Here is a 26,539-nt window from a genome sequence, read left to right as displayed (position 1 = left end):
CCTGCCCCCATCAAAGCAATGGAGATGGATCCTCTGCTGAGGGGCCACCCTCTCCCAGACTATGGTTAGAACTTTCAGGTGCGCCTCCGCACTATGGCGATCCTCGGGAGCCCCTCTAATATGGAGAATGAGGGGAACCTCTGGCCTCCCCTTGCACAAATTTAGGACCCACCTAAGGGTGCTAACCTGCCTTTGAAGAGGTGGGTCCCGCTGGCTCTGGTCCAACCCAACTTCTCCAATGGCCCTTACCCCAGGCAACCCCAGCAGCCGTTCCATCTTGTCGAACGAACTATCGTCCAGCTGCTGGGCCTTTTTGGGGTGGACTCCTATTGCTGTGACCCAGGGTGATCCTCCAGGGGGTTCCTGCAATGCCCATGCAGATGGCCATGTCCCTGGGTCACAATACACCATAACCCCTCCTACTAGGTCCACTGGGTTTCTTAGGGGGGTGGGGGGTGGGAAGGCGCATCTCGATGAACCGTTGCCGGTCCATGCTTCCGTTCATCCTCCATTGCCTCCACCCCCGGTCTAAATGGAAGTGGGAGTCAAATGCGGGAGGTGTGGGACTCCTGACTGCACTGTCCACAAATAGTTTTTTTCCTGGAGGGGAGTCGGAGGGGGACCTCAACGGATCTATTCCCCCCTCTGCCTGTCCTATCTGGCCTGCTGAGAACCCTATGGCTGCCCGGGGACCTTGCAGCCTAAACATTCCCCGAAACGCATCCGCCCTGTCTCCCAACTCCCCCATTATGGCTGCCTGGACCCTCCAGTCAATGAGGGCTCCAGGAGAGTTGACCGGTGCTGTTGAGAAGTATGGGGGAACTGGTCGTTGTATACCTCTTCTGATATAAGGGTCACTTCTGCCGCAGTGTCCACTACGGCAAACAAACTCTGCCCCTGAACTTTAATGGGTACCCTAAATACCGTTCCGGAACGGAGCTGACAGACAGTGACTATCTCACAATCGTTCTCCTCGTCCACTAATGTGGTGTCTGCTTCCCCCCTCTGAAGAGGAGGCCCCACTGTTATGGGCTTCCTCATTATTTTCTAGGTCATTATCAATGGTTCTTACCGCCCTGAGAGGACTATGGCCTTCAGTGGAGTCCCAGTTACCCTGGGGTTCTCCATAACTGGCCATAGTTACTGCTGCCGGGCTTGTATCCTCGCGTTCAAACCATAAGCTCCCTGGTATTTCTCCCCTCTCCTCACACCCAGGGTCCCCCTGATCTTGGGTAAGCACTGACTGAACAATAGAGGGTCCAAATTTGATTTGTTCTCCAGAGTCTAGATGAACAACCCCCATAAAGAACTTGACGGGCAAGACTCCTGCCTGGTTACCCGGGCATAATATAGCCCTACTGGGTGCCCAAAAGAACTCGTAACCCTCTGCCTGAGCCCTTGGTACATCTATCATTATCTGGGTATACATTTACAATTAATTCTCCATAGGCCATAATGGTAACGTTTTCCTCCGTTGCTCAGTCCATATCGTTTACTTGAACATGTATGATGGCTCATATCGAAGCTGATACATTTATACATGTCTGGTTAAATTTTCGGGGTGGCAAGTGAGATTACTTTTTTCGCAAATTGCTGGACCCCGGAAGATGGTGAAAAATGTCACTCTCCTCGTGAAATAATCCCAAAATTCTGATCATAAAATTCAATAAAAAAATTGTCCTTTCTAATAATTTATTTCAGGTCAAATCTACATCTTTCTTTTCTCATCACATCAGCTCTATAAAACAGTTCTTATTGTTCATTTATGTCCATTTTTAAAATCACAGCATCCACAATTGTATGGCGGACTAATATTTTTTTTTAATTACGTCATCTGAGTTCCTCATCTCAAGGTCTATTAGGGATCCTGACCCATATTGAAATCAATACTTCTGATTTTTCCAAATATTTTTATGTGATCTTCATCGGTATAACATTCTGAATAAATCTGTGTATTTTTGTCCATTTCTGAAAAAAAAATAAAGTTGTTTTAGCACTATAAGGCAATGACACTTTCGTCGCTATATTCATTTATTTTGAATACAATGTGTATGTATAATTAATTTCTTCCAGAATACATTCACTAGTCAAAACAAGGACAAAACTTCTGATTATAACCTTTAATTACAATACACAGACCCTGTTAAAGCATTCTATAAAATTTTCTTGTGTCTTAATGTGCATTTTGGCAGAGAAATTATGCAAAAATGAAGATTTTATAAAAAAACCAACACCAAAATAATTATTCTTACTAGTGGAAATCTGGTATTTAAAACTGTGGAAAGCACTCTAAACTACTGGGAAAGTCATCCTTATCATATAATTAGAGTGCAATATAGTGCAAATTTTCAAAACTTGTCCTTTCACATAATTCTATTTGAGAAAAAATGTTTTTAACATGTATTTCAGTGAAAACCTTTTATCAGTGAGAAATCCACATGAGGTTTTAAAGGAAACATTGTGACATCACATGTATTATGGCGTCATTAAATAACGACAGATCAAAATAGTGCTAAATATAGTTTGCAGTGTTACGTGAGAAACAGTTGCCGCAAGATTTAACTCGAAATATTGAGTCGAAACGATCTGTAACTAAGCCTTTCCATTCAATATCAAGACCATAGCAACAGTTTTCATATTTGCATATTTTTAACATACCGACTGTAATTTCAATTGCATAAATACCATAAATAAACAATTTAGAGCTTGCCTAACAAAACAAAATGCTTACCAGTTATTCAGGACTTTTTAAAACCTCTAGTTTGCCATCTCAGGTTAAAAAGTAATGATATGTCTGGAACTGAAATAAGACAAAAAAAAATTACTCAGGCTGTGTTATCATTTGATTTAAATACATAAGTATTATTGAGAGAGAAAAATCTATTTCTTGAAAGTTTAATTACAAAGAAAGACAAATGCTTCTCCCTTGTGGCTTAGTAACCTTCATTTAAACCTTTTATATTAGAAGCAATGGGTAGTAGCTAACTAGCTTAATAGTTGAATCGGTGCAGAAATATTGTTTTCAAAAAGGTTTGACCCTCCCCCTTTTTCACTGAGAAATGACAATATCTTTTGTTTTGCTCAAGTGCATTAAAAATAATAATTCATGATTTTCTTAAAACATGTACATGTGTTTTCTGTTTTTTTGCATATGATATCTACTGACCAGGGGTCAAATCATTGGATAAAAGCACATGCGATGATGTATCTCACTTTACTCGTATGAAGTGTGTTATCTTCCATGATTATCAGGTATTCCTGTAGACCGAAGTGATAATTACATAACAAAGACTATATTGTGTCAAGTTTACTTACAATTTAATAATATTTAAAAGTTATTTCTTGCCTTTTTCAATATAGTAAACAAATTCCTTTCGGATATCTCGGAAGTAAACAAAGTTATGATTGTGCCTAAAAAAAGTGTTCAGCCCCGTGCCAGTAATGCATTTTAAAAGCGAAAATTTCATTGAGTTTTTGCTGATCTTTATCAATAATATTTATCTTAAACCATTTATAATAACTAGGTATAAATAAAAAACTACTAACCATCATTTTCGGTGGTGTACAAGGTGAAATCATCCATAAATCAGCCTGAAAACTTCTGGAATTAAGCTTCTAATTTGGGTATACATTTACAATTAATTCTCCATAGGCCATAATGGTAACGTTTTCCTCCGTTGCTCAGTCCATATCGTTTACTTGAACATGTATGATGGCTCATATCGAAGCTGATACATTTATACATGTCTGGTTAAATTTTCGGGGTGGCAAGTGAGATTACTTTTTTCGCAAATTGCTGGACCCCGGAAGATGGTGAAAAATGTCACTCTCCTCGTGAAATAATCCCAAAATTCTGATCATAAAATTCAATAAAAAAATTGTCCTTTCTAATAATTTATTTCAGGTCAAATCTACATCTTTCTTTTCTCATCACATCAGCTCTATAAAACAGTTCTTATTGTTCATTTATGTCCATTTTTAAAATCACAGCATCCACAATTGTATGGCGGACTAATATTTTTTTTTAATTACGTCATCTGAGTTCCTCATCTCAAGGTCTATTAGGGATCCTGACCCATCTGTACTTCCCAATGAGGCTTGAAGGTAGGGGGTACCTCACTCAATAGATGAATGTGCTGCCTATTCATCCGTCTCAATCCTTCCTCTTCTATATCCCCCCAGGCAAGCATGGTTGTGTATTGGTAGGCATGGGCAACAGTATTTTCCTCTACTGAGGGCATACCAAAAGATCCCACTTCAATGGAATGCCCCTGGTTTGCCTTTATTTTCCACCAACCATGATCTTGGTCCCTCTCTAAAGTGAAACGTTTGTCCACGTCTACCTCAACCAGACGGGTGAGCTCCTTGAGAGTGTACCCCGACAACCCTGGGTGCCTCGACAGGAGCTCATCAACATACACGAATCCCCCAGGGAGAACCTCGAGTCCCCATTTACTGGCACCATGCCGCAACACATATATCAGTGTTTTTGACAAGTGACGGTTAACTCCATGGTCTTGGATTACTTCCTCCTCTGAATCGGAGGAAGCATTCTCCTTATCCTCTAATGGGCACTCAGGGGCTGGGTTATTTACAGACTCTATGTCCTGGGTGCCCTCCCCTTCAGACTCTACTGATAACAACCCCTCTGCCTCTTGTATTTGTATGGGCATTACCTCATTCCCCTGACAAGCTGATTTTGGACCATGATATTCCAAGGTTTCTTCCCCTACATTTTGATCCCTAAACTGCACATCTGTTGACAGGTCAAACTCTATTTTTGGGGGCTTGCTCTGACCTGTGGAGCTGCCCCGTTGGAGTTTAACGAACTTGGTGCCATACGAGTTTGGTCAGCAAAAGTTACCGTTTTCTCTTTTGACCGCAGATCTGGGCACTCATTTCGCATATGCCCAGGCTTATAGCAGTTATAGCATACACTTTCCCGCCCAGACCCTCGATATGGGGATGGGCTTCTTGATGGCGACCTTCCCCTAAATTTTGGGCAGTCCCGTTTGAAATGTCCTCTCTCCCCACAGTGGAAACATTCTCCGGCAGCTGGCCGTCCGCCCGGTGAGGGGCTTCTTGCCGGAGGGCGAGTGAGGAGTTTCCTAAATTGGTCCATCATGTCATCCAATTTTTCATGCACTTGACCCAACTTATTATCAAATTTTGTATTGGTCTTTTCCAATTCACTTTTCCAAGTACTCACTGGGGCCCTCTCAGGGGCCATAGTGGCTCTTACCTGCGGTACCTGGTACTCTTGGAACACCTCTGGGCGGTCGTCATACCGGCCACCCATTACCTGCCTAACCTCACGCCTGGTTGACCTCCCATATATTGCCTCGGTATTGTGCTGGAATAGCCGTATTTTATCTACGGCCTCCTCTATGCTTTGGGGCTGAAGATTAGAAACTTGCACCCCCAACTCTTTATTTTCAATACCCTGACACAGCCGCATTACGGCTTGCTCATACATATAGTCATCAGGGAGGGTTCTAAAGGCTCTAGTGGCCAAGGACAACACCCGGTCAGCCCAGTCCTCCAGAGACTCCTCAGGGGCTTGCCGAGCATTGTTAAACTGGACCCGGGCGGTCTCGGGGAGTGCCTTGAAACCAAAGCGCTTGTGAAGCTTTTCCACAAGCTCCCTATAACTTACCTCCCTGTCCCTTTCCGTTATGAGGGCATAATATTCGCTGGCCTTCCCCTCAAGGCACCAGCAAAGTTGGTCTTTACATTCCTGGGGACCCCATTCACAAACCTCTGCGTATCTAGCAAACTTTGTGAAAAAGGCCTGCCAGTTGCCCTTCCCGTCATACTTGATATTTTTTGGGGCATTGCTAACTTTAGAGACTGCACCTGAAGTTGCTCGTGCCCCACCTCTGCTGTCAGGTCCCCTTATGTTTTCCCTGGGCCTATCCTCATTGTGTGGCATTGGGTAAGCATGTTGCCCGTAGCTCCCCCCAGTGGTGACCCCTTGTGGGGGCACCGGTGTATACCCTTGGTTGTACTGAGTTTGGGATTGTCTATCCCCATAGGCACGGGCAGGGGTCCGCCTTGGGTCCTCACCCCTGTTGTTTGGTCTTTCTTCATACGTTGGGGCAGGGCCTTGCCTGGAGTCCTCGCCCCTATTGTCTTGCCACTTGCCATACCTACTGCGGGGTGTTTCATACTGTCCCCCACCAGTGTGAGCTGGTTGGGTACAGGGTGCTGACCCTTGACCTGCATAGCTGCTTGTGTGACCCATGGGGTATGAAGGTGCGCCCCGTTTAGTTGGAACGGTTTTGTCCCATGCACTGGCTTCCCCTGGCCAGTGCTGTTTGGCATTGATACTACTCCCTTGATGTTGGGGGTTACTTTGGTTTGGGTCACCCATCATGGGTTGACTCCACTCATTTTTTGTAATTTGTTCCCTGTATCCCCCATCCCAATTTCCTGGGGTCTTAGGTCTAGCTCCAGCATCCCCGGGATATGGGCTACACTCAAGAAAGGCAGAGTCCATCTGACTAGGACCATTCCAGGGCCCAGGACTTTGCCCCTGATGCCATGCCTCTTGCTTAAATTCTGATTGGGCATGTACCCGTGCTGGGGTGCCTTGTGAGGCAACGTGTCCCCCATCTATTAATGTGTTAACCCTGCTTAACATTTCATTATACCTGCCTTGGGCTTCAGGTGGTGGTCCATTATTTTGGCCACCCCCATTTTGATTGAAGTCTAGCCTAGACAAGAGGGCCATTGTCACTCGAAGATGGGATATTGTGGCTAGATCTGACTCAGTCACAAAACCCTTACCCTCCCTTATGTCCATAATTTGCTCCCCAGTTTTTATTCCTATACCTGGGAGCTGAAGTAACTCTTGAAAGCTACAAGTGTTTATGTTTATGATGGACATTGTAACTGTAAACAATCAACACTGTTTTTGTACCAAGTTTATTTATTTATCAATAAACAACAACAACCAACTCTTTTAATAATACAGATGTTTTTATTTTATTTTATTTTTATTGAATAACAAAACTTCCGCTTAGGGTAACCCGTCCTTCTGGTCTGCGGTTAGTAGCGGAAGCAAACAGAACAGAACAATAACACTACTGGTAACCCGTCCTTCTGGTCTGCAGTTATCAGAGGTAAACAGAACAATTAACAACACGACTGGTTCTCCGTTCCTCCCAGGTCACGTGATCCAAGTCGTCTTGAAAATACGAAAAACAACGAATACTTAATGCTACACAAAAAACAGGGGTTCTACCGCGCTGCAAAACCCCTGTAATGTTTTGTAATATTCTCTACCAGAGTATTACACAACAAAAAACGATCGGTAAAGGTTTCCCCCGAATCCTTTTCCGCGGGAAACACTGTTGAAGCGAACGTCGCCTCAAATCACAAAATAAGCAATTACTTGCAATGCACCACGCAAATAAGTGCTCGCAGCGCCAATGTTGTGATCCCGAGGAAATTGACACTTACCCAAGAAGCTTGATTGTCTCTTTCTGTGTCTCTGCAAGGCAGATTGTCTCTTTGGATTTTCTGTATTAGTTTTCTATATGGTTTACCGGAAAGAGAGAGAGAGAGGCATCATGGGATCGTGCACTTCCGGCAGGGTCTGGCTTAATACCAACGAATACTACACATGGATCCAAGATTTCGAACTTCAAAGGAAAAATGTGCTTGCATACATATGGAACGCCGTAACTGCCTTATGTTAAAAACTTTCATTATATGATGGTACTTTGACATTATACGATGGTACTTTGACATTATACGATGGTACTTTGACATTATATGATGGTACTTTGACATTATACGATGGTACTTTGACATTATACGATGGTACTTTGACATTATACGATGATACTTTGACATTAGGCAGCAACCATTTGATTTTCTGGGGGGGGGGGGGGGGGGGGGGGGGGCTATGGTTTTTTTTTCTGGACAAATTTTTTCTTTCGCCTGCGGCGAAAAACAATCTATTTTTTTCGCGACAAGTCGAAAACAATTTTTTTCTTTCAATTTTAGCATTACATATAGTGGCAGCTGAGGGTGAAACAAACAATTTTTTTTCTCAGAATCAAAAACAAATTATTTTTTTCTCCAAAAACTGGAAACAAACTTTTTTTCTCCAAAAAAAACCATAGCCCCCCCCCGCCAGAAAATCAAATGGTTGCTGCCTTATATGAAGGTACTTTGACATTATACGATGGTACTTTGACATTATATAATGGTACTTTGTCAATTTATAGAGGCTCGGGTGTCTTCTACAAATTTAATCATTTTTATATCAGTTGCGAGGTTTATTATTAAAAGAAACATAAACCCGAACTTGATCAGAAACTCATCAAAGTAGAGTTTCATAGCTAATTTTTGATTGTTATCTCTAATAGGGAATAAATAATCCCCAAAAAGTTGAAACCTTACTGACAGGCGACTACTAGTCCTGCTTTCACCTTTGGTGTCACTTATAGACCTGCTTTCATATATAGTTTGTCAGTGTTAAACTGTAATGGAAATTGATCTTTTTACTTTCAGAAATAAAGACCAAGATAGTATAACAGCTGCTGTAGATGCGGGATGGCAAATGAGGGGCAGTGGAAGGTCTTATAACAGTTTGTCTGGTAGGTAATTCTCTAAATGATGTCTGTATATATAGTCCAAGAAAAGGCTCTGTGTTGAAGGCCGTATATTGACCTATAAATGTTTACTTTAATAAGATGTTATTAATATTTGGAGGGAGAGAGGTATCATTGGCACTCATACCATATCTTCCTATATCTAATGACACAACAACCAATTACATTTAGGTTAAACAGCAAACCACTGGTCATAAAATAAAAGATTTCCATATAATTTTCCACTTTATAAAGTTGCAAAAAAAAAAAAAAGAACTTTCTACAATTCTGAATTACCAAAGTTCACAATACAACGAATGCAATTTTAAGTATGTGCAGTGTTTATAATGAATAAGGGCAAGATGTCCATTGCTGACTTTGCTCTTGTTAGATCATGTCAAAAAACTATAGAATAGCAAAATTTTGTGACTGCATTGACCCTTTTCATACATGAATGAACTTGACTGGATAAACAGTGTTTAATTCAAAATTAATGCACCTAATACATAACATGTGTACACTGTAGAAATTGATAGAACCTGTTTCCGGACAATAACTTAAGTTTAAGTGAATGGGTCTATTTTAGAGTCATACACAAGGTTTGAAATCCCAAAAGGCAGATTTGGATTGATGTTAGGGGTCATGATCCCATCAGTTTAGGAATTATGGGCCAAAAAAAAACGGTATAAAAAAGCATTTTTCTAATTTCAAGACAATAACTTGTGTGAAAATGTATGGATCTTGTACCACAAGGTTTCATTTAAAAAGGATTGATTTCGGTGTTATGGCCCTAACTGTTCAGGAATTAGGGGCCAACAACAATACTTATCTTACAATGTTTACTTTGTATAAATTACTTATTTCAAGACCAATTTCCTGGGGTTTTTATTCTTGAATTCTTGGTGTTCTTTAAGGGCATACGATACAGTTTTGATCCTGTATTTACAAGTTCATGAAAATTTGCCTATAGGCTCTTTTTTACCTAATTAAATCAAATATGTAATAAAAAATAGACCTTCATGTGCTACTTTTTTGTTATAAAAGATAAAAACAAATTGTTTTTTATTAAATAATCGGTAATTTCTGTATTTTATAAATATCTTTAAAAAATATGATTTTTTTTTATTCCGAAATGACTCATATTTATCAAATGTTCATGAATTGAGGAAAAAACGTAATCTTTTACTGCATGTTTATCACAATTAAAAAAAATCCTCTATTTACAGTTTTATAAAATTTGGGTCACATAATCTCCCTGCAAAATGAAACCAAAAGCCGTTTTGAAAAATAGGGGTCCATGAACTCGTTTTCAAATTAAATCAGTTTGAATGGTAAAAATCAGTCGAAAAATGCATCTTTTCCCGATATGTCACAGTTTGACGTCGCGAAAATAACAAATTATGTTAGCAACGTCATTACCTTCCCTGTAACTGTATCGTATGCCCTTAATATGCTGAATTTAACCATGTACATGTATGAGGTTTATAAATTGTTCCACAATGGGAATGGAATGCCTTTGCTTTCGAAATATACATGTATACTAGATAAAAAAGTAATAAATTATGATTTTAGAATAAATGCAATGTATAAATGTATGCTGACATTCATGGACTTCTTAAAATATTTATATAAATGTGAGAAATTTATTATCAATTTATTACATCTTCATTTTTTTCAGGTCATTGTTCTATGATAGGTACCGAAACTGGAAAAATAGTTAATTATGCAGTCCGAATGAAGTCGTGCAAAGTTTGCTCTTTGGCAGAAAAATCTAAATGCTCACCACCTGTGCACGAGTGTCACATGAATTGGTCTGGGAGTGCAAAGAGTATGGAAGCAGACATGGTCACAGAAATGGTCAAAGATGTGGGGACAAAGGGTGTTAGTGTTAGCTCAATAGTAGGTGATGAAGACAGCACTACTATTGCTAGACTAAGAGCAAACGTTGACAAGAATATAACGAAGGTGTCAGACTCAAACCATGTTAAAAAACTGCTGGGAAACAGTCTTTATGAAATAAGGAAGAAGCATAAAACATTGACAATAAAAGTTATTCAGTATTTACAACGCTGTTTCAACTATATTATGGCTCAAGGCAAAGGAAATCCAGACATGATAAAACAAAGTATACTGGCTCTTTCTGGTCACCCTTTTGGACAGCATGAGCGTTGTAACAACACTTGGTGTAGGTTCTTGGATAATCCAAATGAAAAGTTTAGCTCATTGCCACATGGTAAACCACTTTCAGATGGGGCCCTTCAGAATGATTTAAGAAGTGTGTTCACCAAGTATGCTGAGAATAGTGGTAAACTTTCGTCATTAGGAAGTACTCAGGCAAACGAAAGTTTTAATAGAATCGTTGCTTCCAAGGCCCCCAAACAACAGCACTACAGCTCGTCTGGTTCTTTGAAGTATAGAATAGCGGCTTGTGTTGCTCAGAAGAATGAAGGGAATAAATATATATTAGATGTAAGGTTTTACTTTTAATTATTCTCATGTATAAATGTATTTAAATATCAAAGAAATTAATTAAAGGAGCCGCTACTAATAAATTGCACAAATACCATGATAATGATAATTGGAAATATCCTACTGATATTTTAATTTTGCCTGAGCATAACTAATGAATTCTTACTTGAAAGAAATGAAACAAAGGATAATAGGCCAAACCAAAAATAACACATCAATTGACCAAAGACAGCAGACCACTCTCCCAAATAAAAAAGAATAAAAACATGAAAAACAAATTCAGAATTAAGTTATACTAATTAAGATTGCAATTTAAATTTAATCATCTATCATGTTGAATTAGGTACCTATGTGCAGGAGATATCAAAATATAATTATTAATCTATTATGGCTGATTGTTTATGACATCAATGTCGATTGAAGAAAACTGTGTTACCTTTGTTATATTTTCAAAACAATATATCTCTTTTGATATGCAGGAATGAAAGTATTGCAACTACAATGACAGTTCTATAATAACATGAATAGTAATGATTATTTATAATGTGATATTTCTATATTTCAGGTTAACAAGAACATGTCTGTATCCCCAGGATATTTTACTCTACGTTTGGCAGTCCTTAGAGATATTCAACACCGGAAAAGAAAGGCGATCGCACATACTTATAGGTTCAAACAAAGACGAAGAAATTTAAAGTCAACAAGGTACCTAAACTTTTAACACTTTTTGAAATTAGCGGAATGTTCTCCCAAAGGATCCATCTTTTAGGGGATTATTTCTGTGTTGCTAATTTTTATTCCAGTCAATCTAGCATAAATTTGACCTTAACCCAAAAGTAATTGCAACAGTAGATTTAAGTTTTAATCTTGAGCATCATACCCCAATTATACACGGAAAAATGTGCCATAAAATCTAGCTTTAGGAAGACTAAAAAAAACACCATTTAAAATCCTATGGAGATTTGCATTGAAAAGGGAGATAATTCTTGAAAAAAAGACAGATATATCAATAAAAATTGATATAAAATTATATCTTTACCGCTTCTATTCATCAGAATGTATTGATTCTTGACTTTTAGCGGTCTTTAGAGTATAACAAACAACTTTAGATATAAAATACAGATATAAACAATACCAAATGTTCGCATTATTTTTTCAAAATGATTACAAAGCTTCAAATTTGCAATTTCTTTAATAAAGGTGCAAGAAAAAAATGAAACTATCCAGAACACTTCGGTTTTGTACATATCAGGAGCAGAAGATTATATAATTTAGTCAAATACAAACTTAAAACCCCAACAAAGTATCATACTTTACATAAATTTCTAGAAAAACAACCAAAAACTGACCAGAAAAGACTTATTTTTGCAAGAGTTATCTCCCCATCCAATAGAAATGCTGATTTTGAGTTTTCCTCAAGTTAGATTTTATGGGACTTTTTTCTGTGTATATAAAGGGCATAATGCTATAGATTAACTGAAACATTTTCTGTTGCAATTAGTTTGAGGTTAAATCTTAGTTTGACTGGACTATTTGAATTGTGAGGGTCGGATTACCAATGAGCTGACTATCAAATAAGTTTATTTGATTGATGAATGTCACAATAAGCATACAAACACAGTGCACTTATTACAATATTTTCCTGCAACCAATTGGAAAATATTTTCACATTGGCTGCATATAACATGTATAATAATGATAAAGCATGCTTTAAAAAAAACCCACCAAAATGTCAGGACTGTATTCAGTTTGTGGGTAAAACAATCAAGTCCTTCTACATGTAGTAGCTACTCTATCCATATGTCTGTACTTCACAAATACCTATGTTGTATGATAACTCAATGTATTTTGACTGATTGATAATTAATTGACTAAGGCTGAAGAGACCCTTTATGATGCCTCATTTTGCTACTTATTTCTTTGGATTATTTCAGACAACTAAAGCTTGCAACAAGAGAAGTTAGAGAAGGTGTCACTTATTCTTCTGGCATTGGCTTGGAAGACCACCTTTCAGATGACATTGAGGAAATTCCAAGTCCATCACTGCAACCTGCATATCAAAGTATTGAATGGTCCACTACAGTGAATAACATTTTCTTTGACATTGAAGCAACAGGCTTAGGTATGATTGCAGTAAAAAGATATATCTCTACTATAGAAACTTTGATTTGACATATGTTTTCAGAATTGCTTTGATATGGTCATGTGTTGAAATTGCAACCCTATTTTTCATTAAAAAAAATTGAAACTTTATACATGTGTATAAATTACCAGACAAATTCATTATAAAATTTATCAACTACAAAAACGATGAACCACACTAAAAACATAAATTATATGCAGGTACTCTAAAAGGGTGAGCTGTTTGTGCTATATATTATACTTGTATGCCTCCAAGATATTGTGTATTTAAAAAATATGTGGTATGATTGCCCCTGAAACAATTCTTCACAAGAGACCAAATAGCATAGAAATTAACAATAGGTCACTGTATTCCCTTTAACAATGAGCAAAGCCCATACTTCATAGTAAGCTATAAAAATTCCAAAATATGTATGGCTTCTTTGCTCAAAGAACAATGTATGGTCAAATGTTAGGTCCCAAATTTACAAAACAAGTTTATTCTCAAAATGGACTGTTCAGTACCCAGGTTATGTTATAGTCGTTGATTTGACAATTTTAGCTTCAGTTTACTACTTTCTTGAAAACTAAAACGGGGATCAATGAGCATTCAAATAGTATAGATAATATGAATGACTGGCTTCAAAAGCTTGGGCTTGTAAAGTTTAAAAAAATTCTAGTAAATGCATTTTTCAATTATTGGCATGATTCTGTTGGCTAGTAGTGATAGTTCATGTGACATGCCTATCATGAAAGTAATTTACCAATGTTATGCCTTTTATATTTCAGCAAGAAACTCTCACATAACACAGATTTCTGCAACATCTGACAAAGGTTCTATCAACACATATGTTCTTCCAAAGAAACCAATAACACCTAAGGCACAGAAAATAACGGGGATCAAAGTTGAGGGGAGCAAGATGTTTTGCCATGATAAGGAAGTGAAATCTGTTGGCATCAAAGAGGCTTTACAGATGTTAATATTATTTTTAGCACAATACAAGAAAAATGTAATTATAGGTCATAACATCAAGTCATATGACTTACCAGTGCTGTTTTGTGCTTTGAATTACTGTTCAATTATGAATGAATTTTCATGTTCCATTCTTGGATTTTTAGACACGCTACAACTTTTTAAATCTTTGTTACCTGGATTAACGTCATATTCACAATCAAATTTGTACCATACAGTATTAAATGAAACATATGACGGTCATGATTCAATGGAGGACGTTGTTGCTTTGAGTCGTCTTTTCCATCACTTGGCTCCATCAACAGAAGCAAAACAATTGTCATCTTTTTCCTTTGATTCAGCTGCAAGGAGATATGACCACAACCAGAAAACGAAACTACTTCTCCCTTCTTTGACACCTCTTACAGAGAAGAAAGTAATTACAATAAGAACTGCAAATGTAATAGCAGCAAGTGGCATGTCTTTTTCTCACCTACGCATTTCATATGCAAGAGATGGCCGCCAAGGAATAGAAGATGTTCTTAAAGAGGAGGATGTAAATGGAAAAGTGCGTGTTACCAAATCAAAGAAGATAGTGGATGCCATATCAGACTTTTTCAAAAGTTTAAAACCAGATGAGTGATGTACTTTAGCATGTACCTTTCATATTTGTATATCCGAATTTGAACTGCATTCCAATTTTGCTTTAGGTTATTTCATATTTCATATTTAAAATTTATATAGATTATGGTCTTCAGTCTTCAGAGTGTAAATTTGTTTTCATTAAAAAACTAATTGGCATGTAAATAAATGTTCAGGTATTTTTTGTTATTGAGAATGTTAATTTTTCTATCCATTTATTATCTGAAGCATGCAATTCTGGTCTAAGCAAAAGTGGAGTCATCTAATTCTATTGATATTTTGGAAAATACTTTATTTCAAATTGATCATAGGGACTGTATTAAGCAAGAATTTATGTGATTATTAAAAAATATATCAGCTATTACAAATGATTGATTCTGAAAAAATAAACGGGATAATTTTGAGTATTGTCATGATGGTCATGGACCTCTTGCTGCACTTGTAAATATTTACATTGTAAGGGAACGTTGGTATCTGAATGGTGCCTTACATGTAATTGTTTTAATTCCCTTTCAATTTCAAGGTATAATAACAATTGTATCATATTATGGTATGCATGATAAGTTTGTTAATTTTTCCAGTTATGATGTTAAAGGGTTAAATTTTAACAAAATTCTGGATTTTTGAACTTGGCTATTTTCCAGAAACTTCCTGTGATGGTCAACATATGACTGTGTGTTACAAATTGAAAAAAGGAAAAAGTTGGAAAACTATGTTTACTAGCTAACATCATATGATGATTTGGTCTATAAATATACTTTAATTTTTGTTTATGAAGTTTTTAGAGTAAAATGAGGCAGTAATACTACCGAAATTGAACAAAATATGGGCAAAACCACAGTTTTTGGAAAATTCAAATTCAGTTTATTTTCTAATTCCAACATGGATTTTTTTCTTGTATCAGTTTTCAAGATCATAATACTTTCCTTATTAACTATTAATTATTAAAGTATGGTTTTGATTACATTTTTTTTTTATTTTTTACCCCTTAAAGGTTGTAAAAAGTCTGGATTTTGAGTAAAATCGAGTTTTTGAAAATCTCAATAATGCTTATAAATTTTCAAATTCCAACATGGATTTTTTTCTTGTATCAGTTTTTAAGATCATTAGACCTTTCTTTTTAACCTTTAACTTTGAAATGTGGTTTTGATTACAATTTCCTATTTTGTACGCCCTAAAAGGTTGTAAAAAGTGTAGATTTTGTGTAAAACCCAGTTTTAAAAAAATTCAAATGAATTTTTTTTTCGAATTCCATCATGGATTTTATTCTTTTATCAGTTTTAAGAATCATTAGACCTTCATTCTTAAATATTAATTTTTAAAATGTGGTTCTGATTACAATTTCTTATTTTTTAAGCCTTTAAAGGTCGTAAAAAGAGAAATTTTGGGCAAAATCCAGTTTTTGAAAATTGAAATGAAGATTTTTTTCTAATTCCAACATGGATTTTTTTCTTGTATCAGTTTTTAAGATCATAAGACCTTCTTTTTTAACTATATATTATAGAAAAATAGTTCTAATTACAATTTCCCATTTTTTACTACCTAAAAGGTTGTAGGAAGTGTGGATTTTTGGAAAAATCCATGTAATAGGTGGTGCTGAAATTTATCATCATTCTGCAAAATAAGTATTAAATTCTTTGCAATTTGACAAGTATTTATACTAAATATTATGAATTGTAATTTATTTATTATTTATATTTTACTTATATGAGATTTTTTTTATTCAAAGGTAAAAGTATTTTTTCTATTGAAAATGGGAAGAATTACCTCCCTTTTCTGATTGTGTGATAAAAAAAAATTTTGACATGGATTTCTTAATTAAACATGAAAACATGTTAAAAAGTGTTATATCTTTATTTTCTATGCCATTTTGAAGCATTCTAATTACATCAACCTGAGCAGCGTACTCCCTTAATTATTTTACAAAAGTCACACTGAAGAAGGTATGATATTTTATTTCATTAACCTGCAGTTTGCTCCTGGGAGGCCGTATACAATGTACGTATGACAATTTTTATTGTGAAATGTTTTTAAAATATATTTAAAAGAGTGAGAATATCAAATAAGATATTTTACATTTGGAACTTTTGGATTATAGCTCTTCATCTTTTATATAAGCTTTGGATTTCAAATATTTTGGCCACGAGCATCACTGAAGAGACTTATTGTCGAAATGCGCATCTGGTGCAAAAAAATTGGTACCGTTAATTTTATTACAGAGACGTCACTATAAGTAATAACTATTTGTAACTTATTGAGATAACAAAACAATCATTCTTTTTTAAAACTATTTTCTAAAACTGAACTACTTAGATCTTTTTTAAACTATGGTTTGGCTTAAAAACAAATCCCGCATATCACATACTTTTCCATTTAGATTCATTATCTAGATATCATTTGTTTAGTTTCAGTTAATTTGAAAACAAGTAGATCCCCCCCCCCTTTTTTTAAAGAAAAAAGAAAAAAGAGAGGTTTCCAGCAATCACGTTTTTTGACATGTTGAATGTCTGGAAGTACCTATCAGCCACGTTTGCCTATTCTCCAGGACCCAACACATCGTGTTTCTGCAGTACAGAATAGGACAAACTCTATAATATTCCGTGGCTCATATGAAGGGTGGGTGCTTCATCAGGGGTCCTGACCCAATCCTTCATATTGTACTAAGCTTTGACTACCGATCTAGTCAGTATTTCTTTTAAGTTCCGATGTCTACTATACGCCACCATTGGTGGTTTTGGAAATAGCTCCCTACATTTCACATTGCGAACTAGTTTTTTATAATGTTTTCGTAAAGCTTTATTTATATTTCCTAACGAGAAGTGATATTTAGTTACAAATACTAGTGGTATCTGGGTCAGGATCCCTAATAGACCTTGAGATGAGGAACTCAGATGACGTAATTAAAAAAAAATATTAGTCCGCCATACAATTGTGGATGCTGTGATTTTAAAAATGGACATAAATGAACAATAAGAACTGTTTTATAGAGCTGATGTGATGAGAAAAGAAAGATGTAGATTTGACCTGAAATAAATTATTAGAAAGGACAATTTTTTTTATTGAATTTTATGATCAGAATTTTGGGATTATTTCATGAGGAGAGTGACATTTTTCACCATCTTCCGGGGTCCAGCAATTTGCGAAAAAAGTAATCTCACTTGCCACCCCGAAAATTTAACCAGACATGTATAAATGTATCAGCTTCGATATGAGCCATCATACATGTTCAAGTAAACGATATGGACTGAGCAACGGAGGAAAACGTTACCATTACGGCCTATGGAGAATTAATTGTAAATGTATACCCAAATTAGAAGCTTAATTCCAGAAGTTTTCAGGCTGATTTATGGATGATTTCACCTTGTACACCACCGAAAATGATGGTTAGTAGTTTTTTCTTTATACCTAGTTATTATAAATGGTTTAAGATAAATATTATTGATAAAGATCAGCAAAAACTCAATGAAATTTTCGCTTTTAAAATGCATTACTGGCACGGGGCTGAACACTTTTTTTAGGCACAATCATAACTTTGTTTACTTCCGAGATATCAGAAAGGAATTTGTTTACTACATTGAAAAAGGCAAGAAATAACTTTTAAATATTATTAAATTGTAAGTAAACATGACACAATATAGTCTTTGTTATGTAATTATCACTTCGGTCTACAGGAATACCTGATAATCATGGGAGATAACACACTTCATACGAGTAAAGTGAGATACATCATCGCATGTGCTTTTATCCAATGATTTGACCCCTGGTCAGTAGATATATGCAAAAAAACAGAAAACACATGTACATGTTTTAAGAAAATCATGAATTATTATTTTTAATGCACTTGAGCAAAACAAAAGATATTGTCATTTCTCAGTGAAAAAGGGGGAGGGTCAAACCTTTTTGAAAACAATATTTCTGCACCGATTCAACTATTAAGCTAGTAAGCTACTACCCATTGCTTCTAATATAAAAGGTTTAAATGAAGGTTACTAAGCCACAAGGGAGAAGCATTTGTCTTTCTTTGTAATTAAACTTTCAAGAAATAGATTTTTCTCTCTCAATAATACTTATGTATTTAAATCAAATGATAACACAGCCTGAGTAATTTTTTTTGTCTTATTTCAGTTCCAGACATATCATTACTTTTTAACCTGAGATGGCAAACTAGAGGTTTTAAAAAGTCCTGAATAACTGGTAAGCATTTTGTTTTGTTAGGCAAGCTCTAAATTGTTTATTTATGGTATTTATGCAATTGAAATTACAGTCGGTATGTTAAAAATATGCAAATATGAAAACTGTTGCTATGGTCTTGATATTGAATGGAAAGGCTTAGTTACAGATCGTTTCGACTCAATATTTCAAGTTAAATCTTGCGGCAACTGTTTCTCACGTAACACTGCAAACTATATTTAGCACTATTTTGATCTGTCGTTATTTAATGACGCCATAATACATGTGATGTCACAATGTTTCCTTTAAAACCTCATGTGGATTTCTCACTGATAAAAGGTTTTCACTGAAATACATGTTAAAAACATTTTTTCTCAAATAGAATTATGTGAAAGGACAAGTTTTGAAAATTTGCACTATATTGCACTCTAATTATATGATAAGGATGACTTTCCCAGTAGTTTAGAGTGCTTTCCACAGTTTTAAATACAAGATTTCCACTAGTAAGAATAATTATTTTGGTGTTGGTTATTTTATAAAATCTTCATTTTTGCATAATTTCTCTGCCAAAATGCACTTTAAGACACAAGAAAATTTTATAGAATGCTTTAACAGGGTCTGTGTGTTGTAATTAAAGGTTATAATCAGAAGTTTTGTCCTTGTTTTGACTAGTGAATGTATTCTGGAAGAAATTAATTATACATACACATTGTATTCAAAATAAATGAATAAAGCGACGAAAGTGTCATTGCCTTATAGTGCTAAAACAACTTTATTTTTTTTCAGAAATGGACAAAAATACACAGATTTATTCAGAATGTTATACCGATGAAGATCACATAAAAATATTTGGAAAAATCAGAAGTATTGATTTCAATATGGGTCAGGATCCCTAATAGACCTTGAGATGAGGAACTCAGATGACGTAATTAAAAAAAATATTAGTCCGCCATACAATTGTGGATGCTGTGATTTTAAAAATGGACATAAATGAACAATAAGAACTGTTTTATAGAGCTGATGTGATGAGAAAAGAAAGATGTAGATTTGACCTGAAATAAATTATTAGAAAGGACAATTTTTTTATTGAATTTTATGATCAGAATTTTGGGATTATTTCATGAGGAGAGTGACATTTTTCACCATCTTCCGGGGTCCAGCAATTTGCGAAAAAAGTAATCTCACTTGCCACCCCGAAAATTTAACCAGACATGTATAAATGTATCAGCTTCGATATGAGCCATCATACATGTTCAAGTAAACGATATGGACTGAGCAACGGAGGAAAACGTTACCATTACGGCCTATGGAGAATTAATTGTAAATGTATACCCATCTGCTTGTCAGATTCTTGTTTAAAGCGGAGTAACTCTGGTCGTTCGATATTGAGAGCCGATTCACAGTTACGAAGTATTTCAAGGTCCTTATATCCCCTTTGCTTAAGATGGCCTTTGAATATACAAAGAGTATCTTTTAAATTTTGCGTGTTGCTGTTGTTTCGGTGGTGGCGAATAGCTTCCCCTTTTATAAATCCGGAGAAGACTGTTGGGTTATGCATAGACGTCCTATCTAAATATTGAAACGTATTAGTAGGTTTGGTGTAGCTCTTAATATCAAGGATACCGGTGTTCCTGAACCTCAACCCTTTATGTACGACTGTATCGAGAAAGATAATTTCCTCGTTTAAAATTTCAAACGTAAACTTTAATAAAGGGTGATGATCATTTGCTATTTTAAAAAACTCCTCAACTTCTCGTGATGAATGGGCTATTATAAATGCATCATCTCTATACCTTCCGTAAAATAAGATCTTATTTTTATACTTATATTTTTCAATAATTTCATTGATAACTTCGAATGCTCTAATATCACAAATTTCTGGGCTGCATTTACTTCCCATACTAGCGCCTATTTTCTGTACAAAGTATCGGTCATTAAATTCAAAATAATTGTTTTTCAACACTGTGGCTACTAACGATCTAATTGTTTCACAGCTAGGTAATTTTATCGGATAATCTTCTTTTACTGCACTGTTATAGGCCCGTCCAACAGAATGAATGAGTTCATTGAACTCCATGTTTGTATACATGCTGGTGCAGTCAAAAGAAACTAAGAGGCAATCCCGATCAGGCCTTAAATTTTCTATTTTATTTATGAAATCCCCACTATCTCTTATGTAACTGTTCTGTCTTTTAACTATAGGTATCAAAAAGTAATCAATAAATTTGCTAACCCTTTCGGTGACAGAGTTACATTGACAAATAATCGGTCTGCATGGGGGTAATTCATTAACTGTCATCGTTTGTTTTTTTATCCCTTGAATAACAAGTTCACTTAATTTGTGAAGTTTAGGAAGAAGAAAAAGACGACCCAATCTGGTTCCCTCTTTCGATGAGCCACGGAGAAAATCAAGAGTTATTCCATCAATCTCACCATTGTCAAACATCTTGCTGATTTGTGTTTGTACATTATTTTTAATCAGTAATAGATTAGGTTCTTGTACATGTATCTCCGTGTAATGGATAGAGTTTAACTGTCTTAACGCTTCTTTAATGTAGTGTGTCTTTTTAGATATTACAATTGCGCCTCCCTTGTCGCTCTTAGAGAAAATAATAGCCTGCATGCTTTTCAAAGATCATAATCCTAGCTGTTGTTCTTGAGTGAAATTGTAATAATTATTTCGTAAATCAACTTTGTTAGATTTCCTTGCTTGAGCTCCAGATGAATCTAAACGTTGAATAGAGTCTCTAAGACGCCATCTCTGTACTCGAATGCCTTTGGCAATTAACATATGTTTAAGCATATTTTCACCACACAGAGGAAACTCTTGAATAGTTTTTCCCAATACAACATCAAGGTCATCATCGTTAAGTTCTGAAAATGTACGTTTATTCAGATCAAACTGTGCCACTCTTCGATATATTGTACGTTCAGATACAAGTAAAAGTTTTGCAACATCCGAGATCAAAAATCCATTATCAAGTAAATTTTCAAGTGTAGATTTGTCTATGTCAAATTTAGGAGGTCCAGAACTTCCTTGAATTTTCCTTGGTTTGATAGTCCCATATTTAATACACTCAATTCGAAGCTTCATCATGTCTGCTGAATTTGAAACTCCTAGAGCTTCTAATTCATGTATCGAAAGCATACCCACAATGTTTGGTGTTATCTTTTCTCTTTCAAAATGTACAAACGCATGCTTCAAATCAACCTTCTTAAGTACACTCAACATTTGTGATTCTTCCATTTTGTTTTTTTTTCTAATTTCCCATGATTCCCTTTGTCTTTGTAGAATAACAAAGTACCATCATATAATGTCAAAGTACCATCGTATAATGTCAAAGTACCATCGTATAATGTCAAAGTACCATCATATAATGTCAAAGTATCATCGTATAATGTCAAAGTACCATCGTATAATGTCAAAGTACCATCATATAATGTCAAAGTACCATCGTATAATGTCAAAGTACAATCGTATAGTGTCAAAGTACGTATAATGTCAAAGTACCATCGTATAATGTCAAAGTACCATCATATAAAAATTTTGATATTGATAAATTTAATAATGATATTGCTAAAATTAAAATTGAAATTGTAGATGGAGTAACAACTGCTGAACAGGTAAATGAGATCTACCAGACATATGAAAATAACTTTATTAACACACTAGACAAACATGCACCTTTGAAGTCAAGGTATCCCAGAAAAAGTCCTCTTCCATGTATGAATGGAGAATTAAGAAAAGCCATATACCGAAAACACATGCTATTTTCTCAGTACACCAAAAAAAGAAATAATCATACTTGGGGAAAATTCAGACAGCAAAGAAATTTGGTAAATAAGTTAAAAAAGAAATCTATGAAAATATATTTTTTAGAACGCTGTTCTGGAGGATCAAAAAGTGCTGATTTTTGAAATACTGTCAAACCTTTCTTTTCAAAAAAATGCAAATCCCAAGGGCAAAAGACTATTTTATTTGAAGAAAACAAAATTATAAATAATTCAAAAGATGTATCAGATATTTTTAATAAATTTTTTGCTACTGTTGCTGAGAAAATAGGAAATGATGTTATATATGATCCATTAAAAAATCATAGCATAAATGCCATACATGAACAAAATCACTTGAAAACAGATGCAAATTTTAAATTTCAAAAGGTGACATCAGAAAAAGTGGAAAAAATCATAAATAAAGTAAATGTCAAAAAAGCAACTGGAGCAGATGGGATACCAGCAAAAATAGTTAAAGCAAGTAAATCTGTCGTTGCACCTCAGCTGACCAGTCTTATAAATTTGACTGTGGACACGGGCATATTTCCAGACAAACTTAAAGAAGCCCAAGTTACACCCTTACATAAAAAGAGCGACCCACTACTGAAATCAAATTACAGACCAGTCAGTGTGTTACCTATTTTTTCAAAATTTTACGAAAAGATATTTGAAATACAGTTATACGATTTCTTTGATTTCATTTCTAACCCTTATCTATGTGCTTTCCGTAGAGGACATGGATGTCAGACTACGTTGCTCAGATTACTGGAAGACTGGCGTAAAGCTTTAGACAAAAACTTATATATAGCTGCAGTTCTTATGGATTTATCAAAAGCTTTTGACTGCTTACCTCATGAAATTTTACTAGATAAATTACTAGCATATGGTGTTTCTCCACATTCAGTATCTTTATTAAAATCATATCTTTCTGATAGAAAACAGCAAATTAAAGTAAACGGTGTTCTGAGTAGCTGGGCTGACATCCAAAAAGGGGTACCCCAAGGTTCTATATTGGGGCCCCTTTGATTTAATATCTTCATAAATGATATTTTTTATTTTGTTAAACATAGTACATTATATAATTATGCGGACGACAATACTCCGTCTTTTAGTAGTCCGGATTATGACCGTCTCATATCCATATTAGAATCTGAGTCTCAAGTGCTTATTGATTGGTTTAAAGAAAATACGATGCAGGCAAATCCTGATAAATTTCAAGTTATTGCTGTAGGGAAAAGAACCTTTGCAAAAAATCCATCTATACAAATTCAGCAAAATATTTTATCATGTGAAGAAACAGTAAAGTTACTTGGAATTGATATTGATTACCAACTAAAATTTGATGCACATATAAGTAACTTGTGTAGAAAGGCATCACAACAGCTGAATGTTCTCAAGAGAATTGGATCATTTTTAAACAGATTAAATAAACTTACAATTTTTCATACTTTTATTTTGAGTAATTTTAATTTTTGCCCTTTGGCTTGGCATTTTTGTACAGAGAAAAATTCTAAAAAACTTGAAAAAATACAAGAGAGAGCATTAAGATTTGTATATGACGACTACTTATCATCCTCTGAAACTCTTCTTGAGAACGCAAAGGTTCCAACCCTACAAGTAAGACGCATCAGGACAATGGCACTTGAGACTTATAAAATTTTAAATAATTTGGCTCCTGTATGTTTACAAAATTTACTCAAAATTAAACACACTAAATATTCTTTTAGATACAGTAATATTTTTGGATATACCACAGGTAAGAACTACCTCATATGGAAAAAAAATCTTTTAGTTTTGCTGCTGCTTCTTTATGGAATAGCTTACCAGACCACTTCAGGACTGTTAACAGCTTCTCACATTTTAAGAGTCTTGTTCAGTCCTGGAGTGGAACAGAATGTTTTTGCTCTGCCTGTAGATAACTAATGTGTTACAATATTTATGCTTTTTATGCTGCATTAACAGCTTGCTATACAACTGAAATTTTTGTTTTTTAATTTTTAAAATTTGAAAGATTTGAAATTTTTACTTTATAAATCATAAATTATTTAAAAAAGAATTTTTAACAGAAAATTTTAAAAAATTTTAGTGCTTCATATATATGTTTTGGTATTTTGCAAGATACATGTATATGCTATTTGCTTAGAGTTAATTTTTGGTGCTCCTTTTTATTATTTATTGCATGCTGCATGCCTTGTTTTATTTGTTATTGCATATGTTTTTATATTCGGTGAAAAGCTCATTAGAGCTTATGTTTGTATTGTTTGTCAATATGCCGAATCCAAATAAAGTTTTACTTACTTACTTTTACTTACTTATATAATGTCAAAGTACCATCGTATAATGTCAAAGTACCATCGTATAATGTCAAAGTACCATCATATAATGAAAGTTTTTAACATGAGGCAGTTAGGCCAAAAAAAAATATATGTCTGTTTCCTGTGAAGTGTTTGTGTGGGCTTGCTAATAACTTACCAACAATAACTGTCAGATTAGCGTAGCTTCTATAATATCTAGACTTCTTGTAGGAGCTGTGTAACACACCTCAGACATAGACCATGGGTTAAAACAGGAAGCCCTAAATTGCACGATCTCACTTCCGGCTAAGTATATATATTTCTCCTCAGAGTAGGAGCACCTCTGAGATTCACTACACTCCTCCCTGTCATCTTCTTTTTGTTGATCATTCTCGGGATTGTGAAGGCAATTGCAGTAATGTTCCTATCCGCAGAATTTTCATTTTTATCCATGTCTTGATATACATAACACGTTATTGCGAATTTCAAATATTAAAAATATAATTCAATGTTATTAAATGTTAATGACTTGTCGGAATGACAGGTGTGACTGTGAACGTTCCTTCACCATTCCGATTTCCTTCCTTACACAAAACTTTAGGTGAACAGCACAGCTGTCGCACACTAGAATTCTGCATAACATAAATTACTCCGATTCTTGATGATCCTATTCTTACACAAAATCCTAGATGGACAGCACAGCTGTCACACACTAGAATTCCGCATAACATAAATTACTCCTGATTCTTTATCCTCCTATCCTTACACAAAATCCTAGATGGACAGCACAGCTGTCGCACACTAGAAATCCGCATAACATAAATTACTCCTGATTCTTCATCCTCCTATCTCATTCCTTCCACCAAGGAATTTAATTACATATATACATATAAATGTCCATCATTTAAACATTCTTTAAATCCTTTTAAAGAAGTAATATTACTATAAGTCCACATAAAAAATATGTACATATATATAAGAAGTCACAAGTATTTATATCTCACTGTAATTTATAGATTTTCTTTGAATTTTCAGTAGTAATTTTGAAAACATCTTCAATGGGTTGTTGTAAAAGTTCAGATATTTTAAGTGCAACTGCATGAACGGAGTAAAGATTTCCAATGGTGTGAGAATGAAGTGGGATATATGGAGCATCTGATTCCAAAACTAAACGTGTAATGCCAAAAGTTTTCACAATTTCTACAATATTTGAGTATCGGTCCTTCAAAATAAATGGGGTAATGCCAAAAACAATGTTAGAGAATTGACTGACGGCTGCTGAGTACAGTTGAGTGGAACAGGTGAAACAATGCCAATGAATTAATTGGTCCGGTTTGCATATTTCACTTAGAATGGCCAAAACATGTTCATGCAGTGATGGTTTTCCTCTTGAGTGTATAACGATAGTTAAATTCAATGCTGCTGCCAAATAAAGTTGCTTTCTAAAATATGTAATTTGTCGGTTGAAATCTCTCCTTGAAGGGTTGGTAGAATCATCTAAACCAATCTCTCCT

The 26,539-nt window shown here is 35.2% G+C and overlaps 2 protein-coding genes and 2 long non-coding RNA genes across 4 annotated transcripts in view; 3 read left to right on the top strand and 1 right to left on the bottom strand.

The window, feature by feature from the left end:
• LOC143080022 (ficolin-1-like) overlaps window positions 1-26,539 on the top strand; it is a 347,809-nt gene that overhangs the window by 71,787 nt on the left and 249,483 nt on the right. The window lies entirely within an intron of this gene.
• On the bottom strand, window positions 1,418-4,077 carry LOC143080020 (uncharacterized). The gene is made up of 3 exons (XR_012979593.1): window positions 3,547-4,077; window positions 2,732-2,800; window positions 1,418-1,968 (listed from the first exon to the last, which is right to left on the bottom strand). It is a non-coding gene; the product is annotated as an uncharacterized LOC143080020 (long non-coding RNA).
• On the top strand, window positions 8,519-14,897 carry LOC143080019 (uncharacterized). The gene is made up of 5 exons (XM_076255660.1): window positions 8,519-8,609; window positions 10,282-11,072; window positions 11,638-11,777; window positions 13,007-13,194; window positions 13,983-14,897. The coding sequence occupies exons 1-5, from the start codon at window positions 8,573-8,575 to the stop codon at window positions 14,786-14,788; spliced, it is 1,962 nt and encodes a 653-aa protein (XP_076111775.1). The 5' UTR covers window positions 8,519-8,572; the 3' UTR covers window positions 14,789-14,897.
• On the top strand, window positions 17,641-20,293 carry LOC143080018 (uncharacterized). Its single transcript, XR_012979592.1, has 3 exons — window positions 17,641-18,170; window positions 18,913-18,981; window positions 19,744-20,293. It is a non-coding gene; the product is annotated as an uncharacterized LOC143080018 (long non-coding RNA).

Source organism: Mytilus galloprovincialis, chromosome 6, assembly GCF_965363235.1.
Source record: "Mytilus galloprovincialis chromosome 6, xbMytGall1.hap1.1, whole genome shotgun sequence".
NCBI classification, from domain to species: domain Eukaryota; kingdom Metazoa; phylum Mollusca; class Bivalvia; order Mytilida; family Mytilidae; genus Mytilus; species Mytilus galloprovincialis.
Note: the sequence above shows the minus strand (reverse complement) of the source record. Positions and strands in the feature narration are given on the sequence as shown.